We start from the raw sequence: 26,374 nt of genomic DNA on the forward strand, positions 1-26,374 counted from the left end.
ATTGTACCTAAATCATTGTGTAACAGCCAATGCAATAAACTTGAAAATCATTGAAATAGCTATTTCCTGCAACAGAATTTTCGAATGGCTACTTTGCTATGATATTTATATATTTCTCAACTTTGATAATTGTCATTAGCATTTTTTCTTTGTTTGTTTTAGTGATATTCCTACTGATTTGAGTGCTAATATAGCAAATATTATTATGCTAGTTTTTATCTTTTTTTACTGCAAAGTCTCACAATTTCATTTCATACAGTTCATTGCAGTGCAACTTTGAAATAAAGCAAGATTATTTTAATGATATCTGGAGTATATTCTTTTTGCGTTCCTTTCCAGAAAATAATCTCTTGTATTTTATGTGTTTAGTAATAGGATTTCGAATGCGACGGCGTTGTTGAGTTGTACAGCGACCCACTGTATTAAATTTTAATTCAAAACCACCACTATTCAGTTATTAGAGCCTTGGGAAGAATAAACAAAAATAAGTTGATCAAGGTATCTGAGCCAAAAATACCATTAGTTAATAATGAATGGCCGAAAACGTTATTTAAAAAAATTTTTTTATATATAAATAATCTTTATTTCCTACAGAAAAAGGCTATCGACCCGATCGGTCTTTCTGCCCAAAAAATATTAATTTATTTAAAAATTACAAAGGTGACTACCATTTCGTGGTTATAAGCTAATAGATTTATAGTAGATAATAGAGCCAGCCCTTGGGGTGACATAACTCAAACTCAAAGAGAAAAACAGTGATTAAAAATGTTGTTAATTTTTGCGAATATTTCCATAATTACCCGGTTCTTTTGCACTGCAATTCTACCAAAGCTTAATCGAAGACAATAAATCAGTTCTGTATAATAGAATGTATTGCTTTATTATTTAGTAATAAGCCAATTTTCATACTGACATCATTTTTCAGTTCAAAGTTGATCAATGCAAGAGCCACTCCAAAGTCTGTTCTAATCAATAAGTATAATCAACAGCTTTATTAAATCGTTGACTAATATTTGATTGCTCATTACTTCTGAAAATTGTAAATTAACGGTCATTGCCGCCTTCAGTCAATTTATGAAAATGAATGCAATTTGCCATGTATCTTTTGTATGGTGATAATTGAAAAAAAACAGCACTATTTATCTATAGTAAGTAAACGCTCTTGCATTTAGACGATTTACTTTAAACAACGCTAATTCAAATTGTATTCGACATTTTAAACTTGATTATGATTATTTATGTTTTTACTTTCATTTTTTTGCATTTCTAAATTTATAGATATACAGGGTGTCAATTTGAATACTTCCCACCCTTAATATCTTTCTTGTAGTAGAAAATATGAAAAATCGGAAAGACCCTCCCATTTTATTTGTAAGGCGAACACTTTAAATGAATATTTTTAGCCCCCTTGTTTCAATGCCCTAGGACGGGTAGATGTCACCCTGAGAATTTTAAATGGAAAGGGGGATCAAGGGGCATATCGTTTTAAAGGGCGATCAATTATTTTTACATTAGTTATTACGTGGTTGCTTTTTGTCCAGAGGTTTCCGAATAATCGCGTTTCAAAATTGTAGAAACAATTAAACTTGCGTACATTCAGATATTGGTTTTCATGTTAGTGTTTACACAAAAGCAATTGTATTCGGTCTTTTTGTAATACAAATGATTTGAAGAGTAGGTTACACTGTTAAAATCGTTGAATAACAGGAAAAAAATCTAGTTTAAACATTGATTTCTTATTTTTTATTTTGATCTTATTTCTCATTTATTGATTATTTTACATCGACAAAAATAACTTTAATTGCGGAAGAGAAATTTGTACAATAAAACCTATGTCATCTACTTCCGCACTATCTTATAAGTTGTTCAAGTGTTGTCAATTATCCTGTAAACAATAATAAGATCTGTTTTTGATCTCTTTCCTATTGTTTAGGAAAACTTCACCGGGAATTGACCCGCATTCTGCAGCAATTCGCCTTTTAAGATCATCAATATCAGTAGGTGGTGTTTTACAAACAATGCACTTAAGATGTCCCCAAAGAAAGAGGTCTAGGGGTGTTCAATCCGGTGATCTTGGAGGCAATTCAATGGCAGAAGGAGACACTCCTTCTGCCAATCGATCTATTCGCGAATATCTGTTAGGGAGGGTTCGAAAATAGACTTAATTATTGTTTACAGGAAAATAGACAACATTTTGAACAACTTATAAGATAATGCCTAAGTAGATCCAATGGAATTTATTGTAGAAATTTCTTTTCCGTAAATAAAAAGTGATTTTTTTCGAAGTAAAATAATCAATCAATCGAAATAAATTGTTTAAACTAGGTTTTCTTCCTGTTATTCACCAATTTTAACGGTGTAACCCGATATTCTAATCATTTGTACCATAAGGAGACCCAATTACATAATTCTTGTTTAAACGCTAATCTGAAACGCAAAATCTCAATGCAGGCAAGTTTAATTGTTTCTGTAGCTTTGAAACGCGATTATTCGAAAACCTCTGGACAAAAAGCAGCAAAATAGTAACTAACGTAAAGATAATTAAACGCCCTTTAAAACAATGTGCCACTTGACCGCCTTCCCACTTAAGATTCTAAGGGTGACATCCACCCGTCTTAGGGGGCCGAAACAAGGAGGCTAAAAATATTCATTTAAAGTGCCCCCCTTACAAATAAAATTGACGGGTCTTTCCGATTTTTCATATTTTCAACTGCAAGAAAGATATTAAGGGTGGAAAGTTTTCAAATCGACACCAGGTGTTGAAGGATATTAAATCTTACCATTTTCTAACACAACTTTCTCTAACATTTTTTCAGTCCGCAGAAGTCGTTTCCTACAGCTAAAAAACTTTTCTAATAAAACATGTTTTTAGTTAAATTTTACAATAACCGCCTTGTTCATTTGTAATTTTACGTGCTAAACGAAACATTAAATGCAAATCTAATTAGCTACGGATCCTATGGTTACGTGGTTTCTCGTTAGTCAAAAACATAAAATATGTAACCAAATGACCTGTGAGGCGATAATCTGAAAACATTAGTCTGTGGATTATTTAACACATTGTCAGGGGCATTCATAGTAAATATCGAACTAAAAAATCTTTATTTTGCTTGTCTCAGCATTATTATTGCAAGGTTTTTATGAACTGTTAAGTAACGGCTTTGCGAAGTGGATTTTTAACTTATCTCTTTTACAATGAATTTAATTGGTATCTATTAGTAAATAAGATTTTAATTTTTAACGGGTGTTCTTAAATAGGGAAGGAAAATTTCCGTAATCTGAATTTTTAGATGAAAAAAGATGTACAATGGTTTTTCGATTGTTTAGGATGATTACTTAACAATCTGGAAGTACAATTTTCGACCACTTCCAAACTTCTACCAGACCATAAAGCACAAAAACTGCGTTTTTTATGAATAGAAGGGCTTCTGGATTTTCGTACCTCCAAATCCTACAATTTTGTTTATTCTTGCAACCATTTAGCCCAAAATGATTGTCGGGCATGAAATGAACAAAGCGGACGGTGAATTTGGCGAACTGAACCGCGATTTTAGAAATAAATTTCCGAATTTGGAGCGACAAAAAGCCAAAATCCGGAAGCCCTTATTGAGACGACGTTATATCCAGATAACTCACTGTCTGATGTCCTTTTTTTATGGTCTAATATAAAGTGACCATACGTCCCGATTTTGGCGGGACAGTCCCGCTTTTTGGTGGACTCTCCCGCGTCTCGCCGATTTATGAAAGTGTCCCGCTTTTTAGAAATTTTCTACGTTTCTTATTTTAAATGTCCTATGAAATTAAATTAACATTTGAACAGTTGAACATTAAAACTTTAAAATCTGTATCAAGTGTAAAATATAATTTGACCAATTCATGTCAACTGTGCCTGAAATATTTCACATTTTAATAAATGATCCTAATCTATTGCAAAGTACTCACTCGGATCAAAAATATGACCGTCAAATAAGATCATAATTTTTTAAATAAAAAAATTAATTTGGTTAAAAATCATGAATTATATTTTTTTACAAATTTTTTTATAGTTACCAATAATTAATAATAAATACATGTTTATGGAAGGATATGAATATATACAATAAAAAATATGATATTCCTATCCTTCCTGGGTTTCAGTCAAAGTGTGAAGTAAACATTTTTGAAACATCGTTTATTTCATTACGTTTCGGCGAGACAACAACGCCATCATCAGATTTAAAATTTTACACAAACTACAAACACCAATTCGCAATTAAAACATGTTGTATAAAATTTATAGTTGAAGTTAAGTACCATGATCTTAACATTAATTTTATTACTTTTATTTCAGTTTAAAGTTCTCTACCCTAAAAAAAACACCCTTTACATATGACATAATTTACCTAATATTTAAACCTATCAGCAAAATGGTTATAAATTAATTTCTTCCGAAACCACCACGGTAAAAACTTTTATGAAATAGTAGTCGGTTGAATACATAATAATCAAAAGATTATCTTTCAGGTCAAAGGGATTCTTTCTGGTTTTCAGATGTGACTATAGGTAGGGGTAAAGCTCGTTGTATTCGAAACCCTTATCAAACTCTGTAATATGTGGAGAACTTAAATGGGGGTATGAAAGGAATAGTAATGGGGGAAATGAAGGTCATTGTTCGAAGACAAATAGGGCATCTACGTCCACAGCATCACGTTTCACATCAATTTGCACCCTTACAGAATAATTGCTAGAAATAGTGGATTCATCCACCATGTAAGTGGTTGAAAAAGAACGAGCGGTTTAAAAGATCAAGATTTTATCAACATTCTCGCTTATAAAATGCGCTATAGATGTGTTTAAATTGAATAAAAAATATCTAAAAAAAAATTAAATTTTTTTTTTCAGTTTTTGAACATTAAAGAATCTTAACGCCGTAAACAAACAAACAGTGATATGAAATGAAACATGTTACGAAAATGTATTTTCTAATCTAATAAAGTGGTAGCATTCTTCACAAAAATATGGACGAACAGTTGCTTTAACTTTGCGTTCTAGGTTTTAAACGGGTATCGTAATATCCGATAGAAATGAGTTGAATAAATCTTGAAAAAAACTGTATATTTTTAAGACATTTTTATAATCATTCTATTTGAAATTTGTTGCATGTTCCTTATTGAGTTAAAAAATCTATGAAAAAACGTTCACCAGTCACACTTAGTACGGCGTACAACTTGACTAAATGGCGAAAAACTATTATTAGAGGAAGTAAACTTGTTATAGTCTGTGTTATAGTTTGATAATCTGTGGTCTGTACGCTATAACTTTGGTCGCACGTCATCAGTGGCGAAATTTGACTACCAACATAAAAACAATTATGTTTTGGAACTTTAGAAAACTACCTAAGCGATATTGATTATTTCTGTTCATCTTTAAAATTATTAGGTTGGTGACAATTACAATGCTGCCGAATCGTTTGTTGCATTAGTCATGTCCATGACTTTTCCGTTGACGGTATATTTGTGCTTTTCAAAATAATCATTATTCCATAAAGAATAATCACCAGAAGCGAGACAGCATTGAGATAATTTACCACTGGTTCGAGAATTTATGGCGTGTATGGCAACAACGCTCGACGAGATCAGAATTTAGTCTGCTAAAGTTTTTTCGTTAATTTTATGGGCGATCAAATAATATTTTCTCAATGAAATTGCTAAATATCAAGTGAATTTGAGTTAAAAAACTAACAAACTCAGGATTAACTTTCTTTGGAAAATTGTTAGACATGCAATTGGACATTATACATTTTTTCAAAGATATAAATAATATTCATAAACATAAATACGTATATCTCACATTCGCATTTTCTCTTGACTGGTATCAGTTGAGCCAACCTATATGACATACATACTTCGCAGAAACTACTGGGCAATACACCTCTCTTCTCTGTCCATCAGGTACGTTAAAGGAGTATTGAATGATACTCATTTAATAAAGACCGCTGTTAACCTTAAAACTGAACGATTCCTGTGCTGTCATGAAATCACCATAATAAAAATAAAAGTAACTAGTTATAGTTTGGCGGAACAGGCTATTTGCTATGTACCAGAAAATCCTATTAAAATTTTTATTCATTTTATGATAACAACAGAAGTGTATACCCTATAGCGACTGCCAGGTGTATATCACGCTTTCTTCGGGTGATTGTGTTGTGATAATTTATAAACAATGGCTGAAAAACTAAAGGTTAGTGAGCATTTCGGCATTTACCGAGCATTGTATTGACTTGATCTTGTAAACAGAGCATCCCAGAGCAAAAGCTAAAGGCTTTCTCAATTGGCACTATGGGGAAAAGAGGCCTATCCAAACGAGAACTCGAAGAACAGCGAAAACGAGAGGAAGAAAGAGCTGCAGCTCATGTATGTTACTTTATTGCTATCTTTTTGGTTACCTTGCTTTATCATCAATTTATGTAATGTGGTCTTTATTAATATATAATCCTCTTTGCAGGTATTTCAAGAATTTGTGGAAACATTTCAAGAAGCCCCGTTAAATGGTAGTAGTAAAGTGTGGGTAAAAGCTGGTACTTATGACGCTGGTGCTAGAAGTAAGTGAATGTTTAACAATCGGGGCTGGTTTTTGGCAATTTACTCCAAAATCATGGTTACAGAGGAAGATACCAAGGATAAAGGCAAACTGTATAAACCGACCTCAAAAATTCAACCCAAAGAAGAAGCAATGACGTCTGCTGAAAGAGCACAAGCCTGTGCAAAGTTACTCAGTTCCGATAGAAAACCTGATAGATTAGGGAAAATGAGGAAAGGAGGGAAAAGCAATTTAGAAGCCTTCATGGAAGAATTGAAGCAGTAAGTAGATATAGATGATTTATCACGAAAGTATAGTCTGTCCCTAGCTTTTGGCAGCCACGCAATAATTGTCGTTTTTCTCATCATCACATCAATTTCTCATATATTTTCTTTTGTGTGTGTATTATTTGCTCTTTTTAAGCACCGAAAATTCTTCTATTTAATATAGGAAGAGGGAACAACGGCTCATTTTGCTCATAATTTCGTCACTATTCTTTAGACCTTGAATGAGTTCCACATGTTTATCTTTTACTTCCTTCATGTGATTGCAAGTTTACCATTAGGAAAATAACACACAGTCACAGTTAACGCCAAATAGTGTACGTACATTGGAGGCAAATTAATAGCGAAACTGAAAAAGTGATTTATTTTTCCAATATGTTATTATTACAGATACAACATCCAACAAAGATCCAAGAAAAGAAACACGTATTCATGCAAGATACTTGTTTCTCAAGAACAGTTGTACTCAAGTAGCTTAACGTTATTTTAATCACACGTCTCTGTTAAATATCGACACAATTTTGCGACAACTAACTTAGATCTTAATATTTTTCTAATCAAAATATTGGGTCAATTTCCACAAAATCTGGGCGGATTTCGTTATCTTTATTAAGCTCAAGCATGTTTCTTGAGAAAAATTAACTGACTGTTCAGGCTCGCATAGAAGCGTCAGTAAACCTGTCCACGTAGCACGAAATTTCATTCATCTATGAATCTCTTTGGGACAGATCATGTCATACCGCACATATTACCGCGTCCAGACCTCATGCCGCGTCAAGCTCGACCGATTTTCCATACAGCTCTGAAGACCATGTACTTCGACGTGGTCTCCATTTTTACAATTTACAAGTAATTGTAAACTGTAATAGTTAACACATAAATTTATATGAGGTTGGAACAGCACCCGTATAGATAGATACAAAATACTCACTCAAATGGTTTCACATTCGAGTGATTTGCAAAGTATACAAAGTTCAAATTTTAGTGGCAATGTTAACAAATATTTGTCAATTTTTGTGAAACTCTATCTGATCGTATTTTTACAACCGTTTCGTCTATAGCAAACGATATACACTTAAAATACTATTGAATGTTGACCATTCTTCAAGTTGTAATCATATATCTATAAATATTCTTCTCGTTCGATCGTTCTAGGATCCAAGAAGAAAGGGAAGAAAGGCATAAATATAAGGCACATATTAAGACTCCAATTGAAAATGAACTGGATATGTTTATGCGTGGAGATATAGGATCATTTGATAACGGCGATCCAAATACCACGAATATTTATTTAGGAAATTTGAATCCAAAAGTAGGTTTGTAGTGGATGTGTGGTAATTTTTATTACGCGAATGTCCTAGTAGTAATAGTATTGTGTGTATTGCCCGATGGGCGCGGCGAGTCCTAAGAAACATTTTTTCCATATGTATTCGTAAGCTCTGATGTAAAACAGGCAAACAGCTAAGACTTAAATGTATATTTTCTTAGCTGACTGAACCTCAACTGATGGAAATATTTGGGAGATATGGACCTTTGGCTAGTATCAAAATTATGTGGCCTAGATCGGATGAAGAAAAGGCTCGAGGAAGAAACTGTGGTTTTGTAGCCTATATGGCTCGCAAAGATGGCGAAAGGGCTTTGAGAAATTTGAATGGAAAAGATGTTTTTGGATACGAAATGAAACTTGGTTGGGGAAAAGCTGTTATTATACCTCCGCATCCCATTTATATTCCGCCAGTCCTGATGGAAGTTAGCCAACCGCCTCCCCCATCAGGTTCAGTTTTTACAGACGTTTCTTAAGAGCTTTTAACATTATCTTTGATCCTTAGGTCTACCATTTAACGCACAACCATCGTCAGAAGATCGCGACATATTACCTAAATCAGATGAAGAACTCGAAGCAATATTAAGAAGAGCTATTGTCAAAGTTGTTATACCTAATGATAAAAACCTGATAATGCTCATTCATAGAATGGTAGAGTTTGTAGTCAGAGAGGGGCCGATGTTCGAAGCGATGATTATGAATAGAGAGCTACACAATCCCCAATTTAGGTAACTTGCTTGCCAACTTAAGGTCCACTGGTCACACACATATATTTTTGTTCATTTCAGATTTCTATTTGAAAATCAAAGTCCTGCTCACATTTACTACAGATGGAAAGTATTTTCGGTATTGCATGGAGACGCTCAGAAGGACTGGAAAACGAAAGAATTTCGCATGTTTCAGGGTTAGCATATTTTTCTATCGTAAAGCTTTAAGTTGTACTTTATATTATTTATTATCAGGTGGATCAATTTGGAGACCCCCAGTAATGCACTCTTATACAGCGGGAATGCCAGATGATTTAGTACTAGATGATGACATTCTGAAGGACTCTTCTAAAGGAGCGTTGTCAAAGGGGTAAGTTAAATATGTACCCATTCTCCCATTAAATTTGTTTAACTGAGTCTACACTCACGGTAATATGTTCTCACCATACAAACTAGTTTTCTACTGAAATTGCTTCCAATGCTAACAATAGTTTACATGTAATTTAGCCAAAGAGATAGGCTGGAGGATTTGCTGCGTAACTTAACTCCCGAGAAAAAAAGGATCGGAGAATTAATGGTCTACTGCATAGATCATTCAGAAGCTGCTGAAGAAATTGGAGAATGCATAACCGAGTCACTTTCGAATGACAGCACTTTAATCACCAAGAGAATATCTCGACTTTACCTCGTGTCGGATATTTTGAACAATTGTGGAGTTAAAGTGAACAAAGCGTCAAATTATCGAAAGGTGTTCCAAAATAAACTTATCGAAATAATCAAGGCAATCAAGTTGGCTTTTGATTGTCTGGAAAGTAGAATTCAAGCAGAAGGCTTTAAAGTACGAGTGCTGAGAGTACTGAAATCTTGGGAGGACACTGGAATTTATACATCAGACTTTATGACCAAGCTGCATAATATATTTTTGGGACTAGAGGAGGTAAGTTTATGGAAATAACTGCTTACGAATACTACAGCAACTGTTTAGATCGAGCATATTCCCGAAAAGGAAGAGGATATTGATGGAAATCCTCTTGATAAAACCTCGGATGACGAGGATCCCGTAGATGGTGCTGCTCTTTTGAAAAGTGCAATGAGTCACTACAATAGTTCACCGGAAGACGAAGAAGATATAGACGGTGAGCACTCACTGTTGTTGAATTGAGATGTTAAGTCTATCATTGTTACCAATTTTTAGGGGAAGAAATAAAGGATGATTCGTTAATTGATACAAAGTCCCTGGCGACTGCTGGCTTCATTAAGTCAAAGTGGGAAACTGTGGATCCAGATCAAATTGAGGCACAAGCTATGACAACCAGTAAATGGGATTTGTTGGAAGCCAGTCAAGATAATAGTCAAAATAGTAGTTCAAATGCTAACGACCAAGATTCATCTGTCGATTATTCTGATACTAGGTAATACAGTTAATGATCTATTAATAAAACATTAAACTTTTTGGCCAGTTCGGAATAAATCTATATATCAATGTTACGTTCTTCAGAAATATGTCTGAAGAAAAACGACTGAAGCTTAGGGAAATTGAAGTGAAAGCAGTTCAATATCAAGACGAATTAGAATCCGGACAACGGACATTGAAAAGTGGGTGGACAGTGACACAACAAGTGGAACATTATCGTCGAAAGTTGCTGCGGAAGTCTGAAAAGGAATCTAAGAAAGACGGAAAAGGGGACAAAACACCGAAATCAGAAAAACATAAAAAGGACTATGAGAAAAGTGAACGAATAGGAGAGGACATATCTGATGACGAATTCTACAAGGAACAGTAAGTAGACTGTGATAAAAAAATTCTATTGAAATATGCAGCATTTCACCAAAGAAAAAATAGTTCCCACAGTGATACTTTTTGTTGATTGTTATTGTTTTCCGTTTCTGTTTGTTACATTTATGGTTGGTTATCTGCGACATTCACTCACCTATTTTTACAAAACATTTGATTCTGGTTATAAATGGCAATTGAGATAATAAGTTTTATTTGCTCTTGTAGTTATTTATATTAAGCTCATGATTTACTGATTTTTATAGTACCTCTAGAAAAAGTAAAAAACATGCTCGCAGCTCATCAAGTGGTTCTACATCGAGACACAGGTAACCTTCTAGATTAAGTAATATTTTTCAATTAGATTCTCACGTTTTCTATTCGCTCTGACATGTAAGTGAAGAATGCGCCAAATTTTAAATACAAGTGCAGCGGTTTTTCTTTGAACGTCAAACTATTGTGTCTGAAAGTTTGGTTATTCAGTTTTGGTTTATTATTATCAGTCTAGATTTTGTGACCCTCTGTTGCATAAAGCGATACTTGATTCAAAAAGATTAAAGTATCGAAATGAAACTGCAAAAGCGCAGCGAATATATTTTTCAAGTTTTATAATGCCATTTCTACTTTCCCTTTCTCAAGCTAAGCTCGTTTGCAACGCAAGCGAGACGAGCTCGAGAATATCTGGTGTGAATGTTTTTGGTGATCGGCTACCATTCTATACATCGTTTAAAATCGAAGTAAATGTGCAAATTAAATTCTTCGTGAGTGAGATAAAGGCAATGAACCATCGTAGACTGGTTTTTCCAGGGGCCCTACGAAAATACTGAAAAAAACGCATCTTCTTCATTAAGTAAACTTTTAATAAAGTTTGTAATTGACCGTCTGCTGGTCAGATGGTTAGTGAACAGACACCAACATTTGCGAGCGGTGTTTTTTTGAACCTCTTCAAAAAGAAGACCTTGAGTGAAACTTATTTATTTAGCTAAACAAATTGCAGCTTACGACAATGCGAGCAGAGCGCAATTCATGTGCAATTGGTTTTTTGTCCTGGCGCGTTTATACCTGACGCGAAGCAAGCGCGATACAACCGCGACAGCAACGCGCCTCGTCAGGGTATTTCAGAAGAGATCAAAGGAAATCGTGGCACATTTCCTGTGATCTGCCATCAAAAACTCGATTGTGGATGGATCGCGACGATCTTCCAGAGCACCTTCTGTGTCTCTTCCGTGGGCTAATCCCCGCATCGCGAACGATTTTTGTTCTTTAACATATCACAAAATTTAAGCGACGTTAGTAAACTGGTAGTTCACTCAAATAGTACTGCAGAAACTGGCTAGCAAAGCATTATGGTATTCGACTTCTCATATTAAAATGTTATGTAGATAATAATAAACCAAAAATTATTCTTAATATATTTCGATTTATAATGTTTAAATACAAATAGTGCTTACTTGCATTTAGAATTTTATATGGACTGAACACGTGGCATAAATTTGTTTCGCAATTTCCAACTGGCGTTGTTCAATGGTGGAGAATCTGTTCTTATCGGTGTTTTTATTCAGTAAAAAAATCAGTTTGCTTTATCTGGTAATTCTAAAGGTTGGCTAATAATTAAAAGCGACGATTTTCCAATAGTTGCAGTATTTAAAATTAAAAAGAACAATTTACCTGTGTCACCATTATCAAAGGCAATTTTAACATTTCATTGAATTATGTCTGGTTATCTTGTCATCGGAGATTTTTTTCGCTAAAAATAAATTTGGTACAAAAGATATTATGACCATTTTCTACCAAAACAAAATAGGTCAAAAAGCCGGACTCCTTCGAAGAAACGAACTTCAAGGCTGGGAAATTCCCCTAGTCCCTCTCGTTCCCGTCGTCAATCACCTCCATCTTCTCGTTCCTCTCGTAGACGTCGAGATTCCAACTCTCCTATAAGTTCCACAAGCAAATATTCCCCTCCACATAGTACAAGTCGACATAGGTATTCTCCATCTCCCGTCCGAATCGCCAAACATGGCAGAGGCAAGTCACCGTCCCCGAAGAGAAGAAGTAGAAGCACATCTAGGACGAGATACTATTCGCCGGACTCTACTAGTAGTAATGCAAGAAAACACAGACACAAGCATAAGTATTAGCTGTAAAATTAATTTAGAAAACATTTTCAAACACAACTTGAAACAGATTTTAAGACCTATTATTTGAAAGATTTTTCAATCGGTTTGTTCTGTTATGTAAGAATTAGTGCTTACTTATTAACAAAGAACATTTGAAAAAAATTATGTGATGCGTAATTTAATCGATCGAAGTAATTTAACGATCGTAATTAGTAATATCCGTTGAAGCTGAACTAACAGTTAAAATCAGTATCAACGGATATTGTCTTTTAGTACTCTGTTATGATTTTTAGTAATTTAGAGAACATGCAATTATGATTTTTAACCATTTTACATCTAAATCAAGTTTTCATTGGTTTTTTGTCTGTATGTTCTTTTTACATTTACTGTCACAATCGCTAGTTTTATTTAATGAGCAAGAACACATTGCAGGTATTTTGTTGCATAAAAAAATAATTAATTAGGAACAAATACTGAATCTTTATTACTGCATTATATAATTTTTGCTGTACTTTCTACATTACGTGTAAGCGAATTTGGGAATTGAGAAATACTTAGTAATGTATTAAATTGCATCTGATGTATTGTCTTAATTTGCGACAAACCGCATCAAAAGCCACTAAAATTTTATTTGTTCACAATGTTACAAAGAAAATGTTGCTTTGTATATATAGGGGTTTAAGTAAGCATTAGCTTTTAACTATCTTAGATCATCTGGTTCCCACTTTGTTAATAAAAATGATTTTGAATTACACACCAAGGCTTTATAATCCCAACAATTCGCATCCTAGCATTCGGCAGAACAAAATCGTTCTCTACTGAAATTGCTTCCAATTTGATATATGAGAAAAAATTGCATATAAACTGTAGTAGTTATGGAAATTTTGCGTTTAACATTTTCTTCCTTAAATCGAGATCGGATGAAGGAATCGCAATCCGGTTTTAGCGAAAAATAATGCTATTTGCATGGCACAGTGATGTCAGTTATTTTTTTGTCCCTCTATGGAAAATTTGCGTTTAACGTTTTTTTTTAAATTTAAATGGTCGGATAAAAAATCGCGTTGCGGTTCACACGAAAATTCTCTTTTTTAACTCAAGAACTGATGATTAGATTGCAATGCGGTTTTTGAAAAAAAAGTGAATTTCAATCAGTTTCTTCTTTAAATCGAGAACGATGCAATTCGGTTTTTGGAAAAATGTTGAAAATTTCAATCATATAGCGATTCAATTTGTCTTCCACTGGATGCGTTTAACATTTGCTTCTTTAAATCGCAATTTGTCTCCCACTATATGGTAACTTCCTGTTTTTCCTTCTTTACATCACAATACTTTGCAATGCGTTTTTTTTTAATGCAGTAGTTTAATGCGTTTAATGCTAACTTTAAGGCAGTTCCCATCGCAAAGTCATGTCAACTCTTTCTCCGGCTATGGAAAATTTGCGTTTGGCATTTTTTGCTTCAAATCGATATTCTATGAAGAAATCGCAATGCGGTTTTCACGAAAATTAATGCGATTTCCATTACAAAGCGATGTAAATTCTTTCTCCCTCTATGGGAAATTTGCGTTTAAGGTTTTCTTCTTTAAATGAAAGTCGGATAAAGAAATCGCATTGCGGTTTTTACGAAAATTAAGGCAATTCACATCGGAAAACGCAGTCAATTCTTTCTCCCGCCATGGAACATTTGCTTTTAACATTTTCTTCTTTACGTCGAGAGGGGATGAAAAAATCGTTTTGCGATTTTCGCTAGAATTAAGGCATATTCGATGGCACCGCTATGGGATTTGCTTTTTTCGCGATGGCAACTTGATACATATAAAATTGCCTTCTTTAAGTTAAGAGCTGATGATCAGAATGCGGTTTTCAAACAGAAACAAAAAACTGACAAAAAAAGTTGTCAGACTGGAGTTGCTAGTCGTTTCGCCCAATCAAATGATGCGTGCAATACAATGGTAGCAGAAGTAAGTAGTAAAGTCTCACAGAGGGCAGTCAGTTGTATAACTAATTAATAAAGTTGAGCAATAATAATTCACTACATGTGGGTTTTTCACAGCGATTAATAAATAACAATCACAAACTGTGACAAACCTAAAAATAAAGTGTGAGCTGAAACGTTATATTAAAGAGCGACTTACATTTGCACTGCTAATGCTACTATTGCGAGTTGTGTGTACTGATCATATGTCGCACATGTGGCCCGGCGAAAGAACGAACCCAATAAAATTATTTTGTTCGTCAATGAAAGCTTGCATTCACCAGTTTGCTTAAGCCTGGGTTTCATTGATATTTTTGGGAATCGTATTTCAGGATGCACCATTCAATATTCATTAGCCGTATTTTGATTTTGTATCGGTAACATGTTTGTGTATTTTTTAAATAATTTTCTGGAAATACTCTTAGTGTTTCTGTTTTGTTCATTTTTTCGAATTGAATTTGTTTATTACGTATTGTGCTAAGCAACGGAAAATTAATTTCTCGTGGAATTTCTTTACTTATAAAACAAGTACGTTGAATTTGAAACGCCACATGGAATGCAACATCCCACAATATGAATAAATTCTGAAAATGTTCGCGAAGAGTAGCGAAGTAATATTTTTGTACCTATTTTCACTTAAATAAAGTTTATTTTCAGATCAAATATAGCTTGTTCACGAATAGTTAAGAGGTACATACGCTATTCGTTCAGGGTAAAACAATAGTTTTTTGTTCCTATATTAATTTTTTTGTAGAATGTTTTTAGAACTTTTAGAGTACATGCGTTTAAAACTGTGTAGCCAGTTGCTAGTAGCAGAGGCTGATATTTTTTAGTGTTCTTAAAATCATTTGTACTTTAAATAAGGTTATTTATTTAAAAAATATGCGAATGTTTTAAAATTGTTTCTGCAAGTGACGCACAATTGCCCATCACCTTATGACGCTATTAATTATATTGCGAAAACGGAAATCACATTCACAGTTATAACGGTTATTTTTAAATCACATTTTAGCTCATCTCTAGTACAACATACTACATACAAGTAGTAATATCGAGTCACTGTATAAATAATGTGAAGTACAGCAACACTTCAGCTCGGATTTACGACAGTCTCATACTCTTTGGAACTTTAAGTTTTTAGGTTTAACAGTTTGCAAACGAAGAATCTTTCTGCCGGTATAAATGGGAACGAATTAATTTCAACATTTATGTATTTGAGTACGGCGTTGTATTGTTGCAACACACAGTTACTTTAAAGACGACAGAAGCACATTGAATACAAAATTAAAAAAATATATTTCATTGGCACCACCTCATCCACATATATAATATCTAAATAAATGCAGTCTAAGTAGCAACAGTAGCATTGCCGTAACCAAAGCTGCCTGCATGATCTTCCTAGCCTTGCGATCTACTTGAACTACTTGCTGAAGCTGATGATGCAGAAAAACCAAGTCCACTGAAGCTATGGCTTTGAGCACGTGCATCAGCTTGACTTCCACCAACACCACCTGGAAGAGGACATCATTTTATTAGTTGACAGTTAAAGGACATTTTTTAAATGTATTTACCTCCAAGTGCTGGTCCGCCTAGTAGAAATGGCCCTCTAATACCTCCTGATTCCGCAGAAGCAGTGGCACTGGCGAGAGCTTGCACTAAACATACACAAAAAATCATTAAATTATGCCACATTGATTCAATATAGAGAAAATAATATATGTACCTGCGCCAAGTACAGGTCCGTCCGTTAGCAATGGAATTGCTCTCGCTACTCTTGAGATTGCATCCGCGTGGGCTTGTGCCAATCCTCCTACAATAGAAAAAATTAAATACATTTTATTGAAATGGGCTACAACAATTAGATGTCGAAACCTCCAGTTCCCCAGGAGAATCACTGGCATCAGCATTACTTTGCGCTTTAGGGGTAAAAGAGTTCATTAAAAATAAAATTGAATATATATTTACCTACGAAAGGTCCGCCTGTTAGGAATGGATAGCCTCCAATCCCTCTTGTTCCAGCAGAAGCACTGGCATCAGCGTTGGCATGTGCTAAACATCCGAAAGAAGGGCGAGTTTTATTAAAATATGACATAGTGAATACAATATAATTACCTGCTGAAGATCCGCCTGTTAGGAATGGATTTCCTCCAATTCCTATTGTTCCAGTAGAAGCACCGGCATCAGCGTTGGCATGTGCTGAACATTCAAGAGAAAGACGAGTTGTTACAATAGGCCACATCAATTCAATATAAAAGAGACATAACAATATATTTACCTGCTGAAGATCCGTCTGCTCCGAATGGATATTCTCCAACTCCTCTTGATCCAGCAGAAGCCCTGGCATCTGCGTTGGCGTGCGCTAGCCATTCAAGCGAAAGACGAGTTTCATTAAAATTCGCCACATAGATTGAATATAGAAGAGACAAAACAATATATTTACCTGCTGAAAATCCGTCTGTTAGGTATGGATATCCTCCAATTCCTCTTGTTCGGGAAGAAGCACTGGCATCAGCGTTGGCGTGCGCTAAACATTCAATAAAATGCCGAGTTTCATTAAATTACGCTACATCGATTGATTATAGAAAGCCAAAACAATATATTTACCTACTGAAGATCCATCTGCTCCGAATGGATATCCTCCAATTCCTCGTGTTCCGGTAGAAGCACTGGCATCAGCGTTGGCGTGCGCTAAATATGCAAGAGACAGCCGAGTTTATATGACAGGGACAAAACAATATATTTACCTGCTGAAGACCCATCTGCTCCGAATGGATATCCTCCAATTCCTCTTGTTCCGGYAGAAGCCYCGGCATCAGMGTTCGCGTGWGCTACGCATCGCATAGAAATACGAGTTTTATTAAAATACTCCACATCAATTCACTATGAAAGGGTCTAAACAATATATTTACCTGCTGAAGACCCATCTGCTCCGAATGGATATCCTCCAATTCCTCTTGTTCCGGTAGAAGCCTCGGCATCAGCGTTCGCGTGAGCTACGCATCGCATAGAAATACGAGTTTTATTAAAATACTCCACATCAATTCACTATGAAAGAGACAAAACAATATATTTACCTGCTGAAGACCCATCTGCTCCGAATGGATATCCTCCAATTCCTCTTGTTCCAGTAGAAGCTCCGGCATCAGCGTTCGCGTGAGCTACGCATCGCATAGAAATACGAGTTTCATTAAAACACGCTACATCGATTCAATATCGAAGAGACCAAACTTAACACAACAATATTTACCTGCTGAAGATCCGCCTGGAAAGACTGTATATCCTCCAAATCCTCCCAAGCCAGCAGAAGCAGTGGCATCAGCGTTGGCTTGTGCTACACATTGTAAAAAATGTTCCATTAACATATCCCGCATCGATTCAGTACCTACTATAGAGGCAAAATAATATGTTTACCAACTGAAGATCCGCCTGTTTGGAATGGATATCCTCCAAATCCTCCCGATCCAGCAGAAGCAGTGGAATCAGCATTAGCTTGCGCTGAAAAGCAAATTTTCACTTTCACTTTCACAGTTGTCACAACAAAGAAAAAAATAGTATTTACCTATTGAAGGCCCACCGTATAATGAATATCCTCCACCTGCTATTGATCCTGCAGAGGCGCTAGCACCAGCATTAGATTGTGCTATAGAGATAAAATAGTTTACTGAGTACAAAATTTAAGCAAACCGCTGCATTTGCTTAGTCACTTTATATTGAAAGTTTCAGATGATTAGTTTTCCTTGATATCGAGTGAAATTTAAAAACGGTTTTCCGTCGCAACTTCAAGATACTTAATATAAACGCACACAACTAATAACCAAAAATGTTGTTCTTTGGTTGTATTGCTGAGGTCTATTTAAAAAATTGTTACTTACCATATCCAATTCCAGGTCCACCGAATGGAGGTGGTGGTGGTAGTGGTGGTGGATGTCTATCACGTGTCCCTTCAAATCCCACAGAAATTCCAAATTTTCCTGGGAAGAGTATACCACCTAAAAGCAAATATTTGATTTGAGCTTCACAATTAGCGGTACCAATCATCTAATAAGTTCTACCTTCTGCTGAAGCACCAGCGTTAGCCTTGGTGACCGAGCTACCGGTCAATCCTCCAACTGCAACGTTGGCATTTGCGTTAGATATTGCTCCAGCAAGTAGCGGAAAAGGTAATGTAGCTCGGTTGACTCTAGGGCTATGGTAAACTGGATCTAATTCCAGCAAGAATTCCCCATCGTGCCCTAGTTCATGATCGTCTAAAATTGTTTTTATCTCTCTTTTATATACATGGAAAACTGTTAAGTTCGACTTATACCGGGTGTCAATTTGAAAACTTCCAACCCTTAATATCTCTCTTGCAGTTGAAAATATAAAAAATCCGAAAGACCCGTCAATTTTATTTGTAAAGGGGGCACTTTAAATTAATATTTTTAGCCTCCTTGTTTCAACCCCCTAGAACGGGTAGATGTCTCCCTTAGAATCTTAAATGGGAAGGCGGTCATTTTCGAACCCTTCCTAACATTGATAAGATATTCCCGGATAGATCCATTGGCAGAAGGGGACCAATGGCCTCCAAGATCACCTGATTGAACACTCTTAGACTTCTTTCTTTGGGGTAGGCCTGGGTGAGACTGAGGGTGTTGAGTTGCGCTTTTGAGTTGTTGCCGCTCTCTGAATTAATGAATTTTGATTCATTCGTTAATGAGTTATGACCGATGACGGAATTTTTACTTTGATTATTGCTTGAAACTATGTCGTCTAAAATGGGGGAAAATCCGGAAATTTTGAAGAAACTTTAAAAATTTCAGAGCGATGAGGCTGATTTCTCTGGTCATTTTTTGAGGAAGGAAATTTTGTCGAAAAAAAACAAGATAACTTTGTTCCGATTTTGTCCCAAAATCAAGGGTAAAACGGGTATTCAAAAAAGACGTTAAAGAAAACCAAACTGTAAAGACGATGACTTTTCTTGTAAAATCCATCTTTTAATTTTTTTGCATAAAATACTCTCAGTTTGCCAGTATTTTACAGTAAAACGTTAGAAAAAACGCGTTGTTCTGTTTAGAGAGAGTTTTGTTTAGAAATATTAACCTATAAGTAAAGAAACCGGAATGTAAATATTCTATATATATAAAACTAAGTTACTCACAGCGGCAAAAGTGACGAGTTTTCCGAATAATTAATTATAAACTTTCACTTGTTCTGTTCGGGAAAATATTTTTGGGAAAAAGTCATTAGGGTTTTGTACAAAACGCTAATTTTAGGTTCCCGAAAAAAATTTACAAAGCTGTTCAGGAGCCGATTGTCAGTATTTTAAGTAGAACTAAAAATAATAATACGTTTTTTGCGTAGCAATAATTGCTTAATAGAAACTTTGCTAAAACTGGAATGACCTGAAATTTTAAAGAAACTTGAAAAATCTTCAGAGCGACGAAGGTGGCGAATTTTCCAAATATTTTTTTGGAGACTTGCTCTCTGGTCATTTTCTCAAGATAATATTAATTGCTTTCGGTAAGAGACTGAATAAAAATATTTGGGTTTTGTGCCGAATTCGAAGCTGAAAAGGGCTTTCTAAAGTTCTCAGCAAATCGATGAATGCGGCGAATTTTCTAGGAAAATCAATTTTGCAATTTTTGGTAATATACATTATTGTCAGAAAATAAGAAAATCATCAGAAAAGCATATTTTTTGCGTTTTTGTAAAATTCCTACAAAGCTATAAGTATATATTGTAATTTTACGCGTAAAATACATCCAAATCGTCAGTATTTTTGAAGTAAAACTCTACAAAATAGAGCGTTTTTGGAGTAGAAAGCAAACCAAAAAAACTAAGTTAAAACTAAAAAAGCACATTTTTTTAACAAAAACAGTCGTCAGAGAAATGGTGGCGAGTGGCTAGTAAAATTTATTTTATAATTTTTAGCGAAAAATACTTTAAGACTGTCAGAATTTCTAAGTAGATTTTTTGAAAATTTGAGTATTTAGAAAAAGAGTAACTTTGCTAAAACTGAAAAATTCTGAAATTTTGAAAAAATGTTAAAAATATTATTGATAAATGGCCCTTAAGATAAATCTAAAAACAAATAAGCAAAAAAGTAATAACTAATGTAAAGAGAATTGAACGGCGTTTAAAACGATGTGCCACTTGACCCCCCTTCCCATTTAAGGTTCTTAGGGTGACACACACCCCTCCTAAGGCGTTGAGACAAGGAGGCTAAAAATATTCATTTAGTCCCCCTTACAAATAAAATTGACGGGTCTTTCCGATTTTCCATATTTTCAACCGCAAGAAAGATATTAAGGGTGGAAAGTTTTCAAATTGACACACTGTATCATATATGCGCTTATATTTTTACATTTTAAGCATAAATTGTTAATCTAAATGGGCAAACGCAAAATCATAAAATCCCATTATGTTTTAATATAACCAACGGTTAACTTTACTCCTCTCTACTCTCCTGGCGATGTTGAGTAAAGCAATTTCTTACTTTATTACTTAGTCATAATTTCAGGTCTGTAATTTAATGTCCTGAAACTATGCACAATATCTTGGATTCAACATTTAAGTTGAACCGACTGTAGAACTTGGAGGTCCATAAGGCGATTGATTATTTGTATGTTCATACTCACGTTCATCTTAATTACGAATTTAATCCTGTTTTTCGAGACTTGGGTGTCGTCCAAGCCGGATAATCAATTGGATTAGTTTCAAATTTAAGGAAATGTATTTTCTCGTAATCCTATTAGAAATTTTTGCTTGGGATAGATTTTCCGTATACTGTTTTAATTGTTTTCAAGTGGTTAGCTTGATCGACTGTATTATACTTCTTGAACTCGTACCGTATCAGTTTATTCAGTTCAGCCTAAGTAGCGTTGCTTGTTCTGTTTTCATTGTGCTAGAGTATACAGTCTTTTTCATTCAGAAATCCGTTTCTCTTTGCTTTGACAAAAAACTTCGTGTCTTGGAATGAATGTATTATTATCATAATTTATTTGTAACATTCCCACAAAACAAGGAAATATATAGAAAGGAAAGCAGATTTTGCTATTTTAATTTCCCTCGATAACTATTTCCAGCCCACTAAGTAATGTTGAATCGTTGTGGAATTTATTTTAATGTTTCCGCGCAAACTTGAGTCCTTAGATTTGCCTAATTCATTATGACAATTTACTCTGGTCTGGCTAAAGGATTCTAAGTGTTTTGTGTGAGTTTTGTTGAATGTTTGCGTTCCTTATTATTGTATATTTCTTAGAGACCTTAAAGATTACCTAATTACCAAAACTGCCTAACCAATTTTGATGGCTTTTAACATTCAAGATATGGATTGAACAATAATTATGTCTATATATTGTTCTAAATATCATAAACTATAAAAGTTAGTTTAGGAAAAGCGCCTAGTAGAAATACATTTGAACTCACTGCATAATAATGAGGCGCAAGCCAATATGCATGTTTCTTGCATTCTATGTATAAACTTTCGAACTCAAAACAATTAAGGAGTTAAAACTTTAATTTTTATTTTAAGTAACTAAATGTATTTCCGCTATATACGAATTACTATTTATAAAAAATCCAAATTAAAAGTATAATTTTTAGATTTTTGTAATAAGCTTTGTCAGAAGATTGTACTCACGCTCAAAAGTGCTCGCACTGCATACATATAAAACAGCACAGAAAAGAACACAAACACTTTGATGAAACATTGTTAAACTTATAATATTACATGCATTTAACACTTATAATATATACCAAAACGTTAAGTACATATCCCCTCTACTAAAAGAAGAGCATGTTTATTTTAGCTATTAAATCGTAGTGAAGTACCAAAATGTACAACTAAGCTCATATGACGAAAAAACATTAAACAATCAAAAACCTGATTGATGACAACAAGGTAAATGACAACCATTATTTTTACACGTTAATAATATGTTGGTTTGGGAATTTTTTTAAATTAACAGCTTATCTGGGATTTCTTATGGGATACCTGTATACGAGGGTCGTTTGATAACTTAGTGATTTTTTTAATTTCCCGAGCAGTAACTTTAAATTCAACACTCATTGAAGAGGTCATCATTGAAACAAAAGCATATTTTGAGGACCTCGAGAAATTATTTATTTCAGAAGGATAAAAAAATTGGCAAGACGCTGGATTAAGTGTATCGAACTAAAAGGAGATTATGTTGAGAAATAAAATGTTTTTTGACCGAAAAAAAATTCTCATTCAAAAGTCACTGACTTATTAAACGACCCTCGTACATTGATTTTTATCGTTAGCCACTGCAGTTAGTTAATATGGTAATTAAATTAATTAAAGGAAATAAACTAGAATAGTAAGTTTTCTTTGCCTAAAATGTTTTTAATAGAAATTTAATTATTTATTAATGTCAAATGATAACGAAGTTGATGGCAAAAAATTTCAAGATCACTACTCAAGTGGTAGTTTAAAAATTAAATATTCGTTTCTTCGAGAGACGCCGCAATAATTGTAGAACAAGAAAATATTCAATAATTCAACAATAACACTACTTGTATAAAAATGTGTATATCAGAAGAAATAATTTTAAATGTCCTATTAAGTTCTCGTTCAAAAGAAACTGCCAAAAACCGTAATCTTATATTATAGCATTTATTAATGGGAAATACCAGTTTACCTGGTAGAAACAGGTAGCGTCTCATATTTCATGTATTGGTCTTTCCAATAATAAAGAATTTTATTTACAGAAGGTGATAATTCATGTCGATTCTCGTACGTTATTTGGAAAATTCTCTCAGCAGCTGTGTGAAAACCAATAAGTATCATATCGATAAAAATCTGAATATGAAAAATGCTGATGCTTCAAATTCCATTTCTTTCAAATTACATTAATTTACTTTTGCGATCAAAGGAACAATTGGACTCCTGGATAGAATCAACGGAACACTCAAACATGATCTGATGTAAAATTTTAAACAAATGTCCTACATTTCTTTGTTAACACGCGAAATATGAATATTTTAAATTTAACATTACTTTAAATATGGTTTGAAGATCACTTATTATCTTCTTTTGGATATATTATACAGGAAAGTCAACAAATTTGTCCCTTGTTGCAGTAAACGCACTGTATAATTCTGATTAAATTATTACCACATCGCCTATTACATCTAACGAAAAACCAAAATCGAACTATATGTAAATATAGTAGTTTATACTGACAATTTAACATTATACGGCCAATGTCAAGTTTAATCTGCACGTTGCTCACATATTTTACTTTCGTCTGGTATAGTTTTTCCCTCAACTTCGTTGAAAGTTACCTTGTAACATATATATCATGGGTAACTTTTCTTTTGATCTTATTAAGCTCATTTAAGGTCGAGTAGGCTCGAACCGAAAAATTGGCCCAGCCAAGGTTTATCTGTACATATATGTAAACCTGATTGATTAATGTTATTCCTATAATTATAAATAATGTTCTTAAACACCTATAAAATATATACCAGTTGAAGTATTTTCGGTTTAGTCAGCTAGAAACAGGATGATAAAATCAACCGGATATCGGAGATGATTTTATATTAACATATGAATGATATTATAAACTTGTCACCAGGTGTGCCGCCAAAAACCATACACATATAAATTGATGATATAAGAAATTGTTACCTAACTTTTCTTAATTGGATTCCCATTTGTTAGATTTTACCTGATTAAAAAAATCAAATGAATCTAATTTATTAAAAAGGATATAAAACTGTGTGTTTATATTTTATTTTGAATTTTTGCTTTTGTATTATATTTAGGCATATATACATTTATGTTTTTTCCACAACCCATGTTTATAACTTACGCAATTTATATAGAATATTCTTTATAGATATATTTTAACGTATCTAACTACAAAGTATTTTAGAGTATTTATTCGAAGACTTTATCTTTCATGAGGAAGTAAACAAAAATTTCTTGTTAGAAAATGCGTATATTAAGGAAAACCACTGAGAAAATTTCAATAGAATAAGAACAACTAGAGCCTTTGAAATATAAAAAAATAATTTTGTTACTAGATAAATTCATAAACAATTAAAATCATTATATTTAACACTAAATACATCAAAAAATCTCAATTGAATTCGAGTAGAAAAAATCAAATTTGAAACATAAAGGGTTTGAAAAATTTTGCCAATCATGAATTCAATCCCCTTTACCTAAATCTAAACTACTCAGAACCTGTTTTTAAAATGTTTTTGACCTTTCCGTTAATTTTGAATGTTGCTTAATATTGGGAATCGGATCGAAATAATATGCCGTCAGGTATTGCACCTGGCAACGTTCCGGATATTTATTTCATCATCACCATTTGATATATGGCTAACATTCCATCAAGTATTTGAATTTAACATAGACATATCGAACACAAATAAATTAAATTGGAATTTAGAAAACAGTAATATTTGACGGACAAAATTTAAAATACAATAAAAAAATTAACACGAACTTTTACATATCTAGAACCTGTATATTGGAACGTTGTATACCTATATTGAAGTTAGATCAATTCTATCTAGATAATGCATATCAGTTATATGAAGATTGCCAATTAATTGTTATTAAACACACCTTTATATGGAAAATATAAATACAATTTAAAATAATAAGGATGTCAAAAAGTTTGTTACAACTGCTTACATAAAATGCGGAACGCGCAACCGACGTTTCCTACACACGAAGCACCTGTAAAGTGTTTTCTTGCATTAAAATATTTTTTTTTAACAATCGTTGTTTTTAACAATCGAAATTCGCACGAACTAACTAATTTGCACCATAGAATTCGTAAATTCTACCCGGAACTGACTTAAACTTCAAAAAATAAATTCACACTATTCATGGAAATCAATATACATTTCTTAAACGGCAAGTGATAATTCCTAAAACAAGGTCCAAAGTGCAAAACTCATAACCGTTAATTTCAGCTTCAAATCTTAAGATGTTTTTGTCTCGATTTGAATATCAATTCGATTAATTAATCCTAAAAGTGTCTACCTGATGGCCAACATGTATCGCTGTCTTTTTTTGGTTTTTTCCTTTTTTTGTATCTGTCGGATATTATTTAATTCTCCATTTTGTGTTGAGAATTATAAGATAAGCTATGAAGAAAAGTATCCAAAAGCAATACCCAAAGCAAAGATTTGAGAATAAAAAATGTAAAATAAATGTAGTCCTATGATTCACAGTTTTTTAGCGGAAAAGTGATGAATTTTTGTTTTGAATCGGTTTTTGTTTGTGGTACATATTTGCTAATAGTTTATCATAAAATATTTTAGTACTGAGTATTTTACTTTTTATGGAGAACATTTTTTAGGCAAAAATGCTTATTATTTAACTTCAAAATGCACTAATGATATAGTAATTTACAATTGACATGTTACAATAATAGTCACTTATCCACCTGTGAATCTTTTTTGGAATTAAATCGTCTTTTGCGCTTGCAAACTCTAGTATTTTCTGTCGGAAAATATTCTCAATCCAAAAATAAGTACTTAACTCAAACATTAAGGGTACAAAATTGTCAAATAAAATTGGATAATTATCCAAAACGGTCTGGTGAATGTTCAGACCATGTTCAGGTGTTTGCAGTATTTAAAAGATACATATTTAACCAATTTAGTTAT

At 33.7% G+C, this 26,374-nt stretch overlaps 2 protein-coding genes across 5 annotated transcripts; one reads left to right on the forward strand and one right to left on the reverse strand.

Moving 5' to 3' along the window:
* Window positions 1-5,957: 5,957 nt before the first annotated feature.
* Window positions 5,958-13,518, forward strand: LOC109533852 (U2 snRNP-associated SURP motif-containing protein). Its single transcript, XM_019899343.2, has 15 exons — window positions 5,958-6,219; window positions 6,276-6,392; window positions 6,484-6,580; window positions 6,644-6,839; window positions 7,998-8,154; window positions 8,331-8,616; window positions 8,672-8,894; window positions 8,955-9,070; window positions 9,129-9,243; window positions 9,381-9,810; window positions 9,859-10,009; window positions 10,069-10,285; window positions 10,372-10,653; window positions 10,914-10,976; window positions 12,452-13,518. Exons 1-15 carry the CDS (start codon window positions 6,202-6,204, stop codon window positions 12,783-12,785), a joined length of 2,802 nt encoding a protein of 933 aa, XP_019754902.2. The 5' UTR covers window positions 5,958-6,201; the 3' UTR covers window positions 12,786-13,518.
* Window positions 13,519-16,014: 2,496 nt separating this feature from the next.
* LOC109533888 (spidroin-1) lies at window positions 16,015-22,696 on the reverse strand. Of its 4 annotated transcripts, none has more exons than XM_019899399.2 (15): window positions 22,359-22,695; window positions 18,790-18,969; window positions 18,610-18,726; window positions 18,297-18,377; window positions 18,149-18,232; window positions 17,985-18,068; window positions 17,812-17,895; window positions 17,342-17,425; window positions 17,178-17,261; window positions 17,013-17,096; window positions 16,850-16,933; window positions 16,703-16,786; window positions 16,461-16,547; window positions 16,309-16,392; window positions 16,015-16,248 (listed from the first exon to the last, which is right to left on the reverse strand). In XM_019899399.2, the coding sequence occupies exons 1-15, from the start codon at window positions 22,426-22,428 to the stop codon at window positions 16,136-16,138; spliced, it is 1,404 nt and encodes a 467-aa protein (XP_019754958.2). In that variant the 5' UTR covers window positions 22,429-22,695; the 3' UTR covers window positions 16,015-16,135. The 4 variants fall into 4 exon arrangements, with proteins under 4 accessions (XP_019754958.2, XP_019754957.2, XP_019754960.2 ...); XM_019899398.2 differs by having other exon boundaries at window positions 18,790-18,984; window positions 22,359-22,694; XM_019899401.2 differs by lacking the exon at window positions 16,850-16,933 and having other exon boundaries at window positions 18,790-18,984; window positions 22,359-22,696.
* Window positions 22,697-26,374: the final 3,678 nt, after the last annotated feature.

The sequence above is a fragment of the Dendroctonus ponderosae genome, unplaced genomic scaffold (assembly GCF_020466585.1).
Source record: "Dendroctonus ponderosae isolate FM_Combo_2020 unplaced genomic scaffold, Dpon_F_20191213v2 Dpon_F_20191213_1, whole genome shotgun sequence".
Lineage (NCBI taxonomy): Eukaryota > Metazoa > Arthropoda > Insecta > Coleoptera > Curculionidae > Dendroctonus > Dendroctonus ponderosae.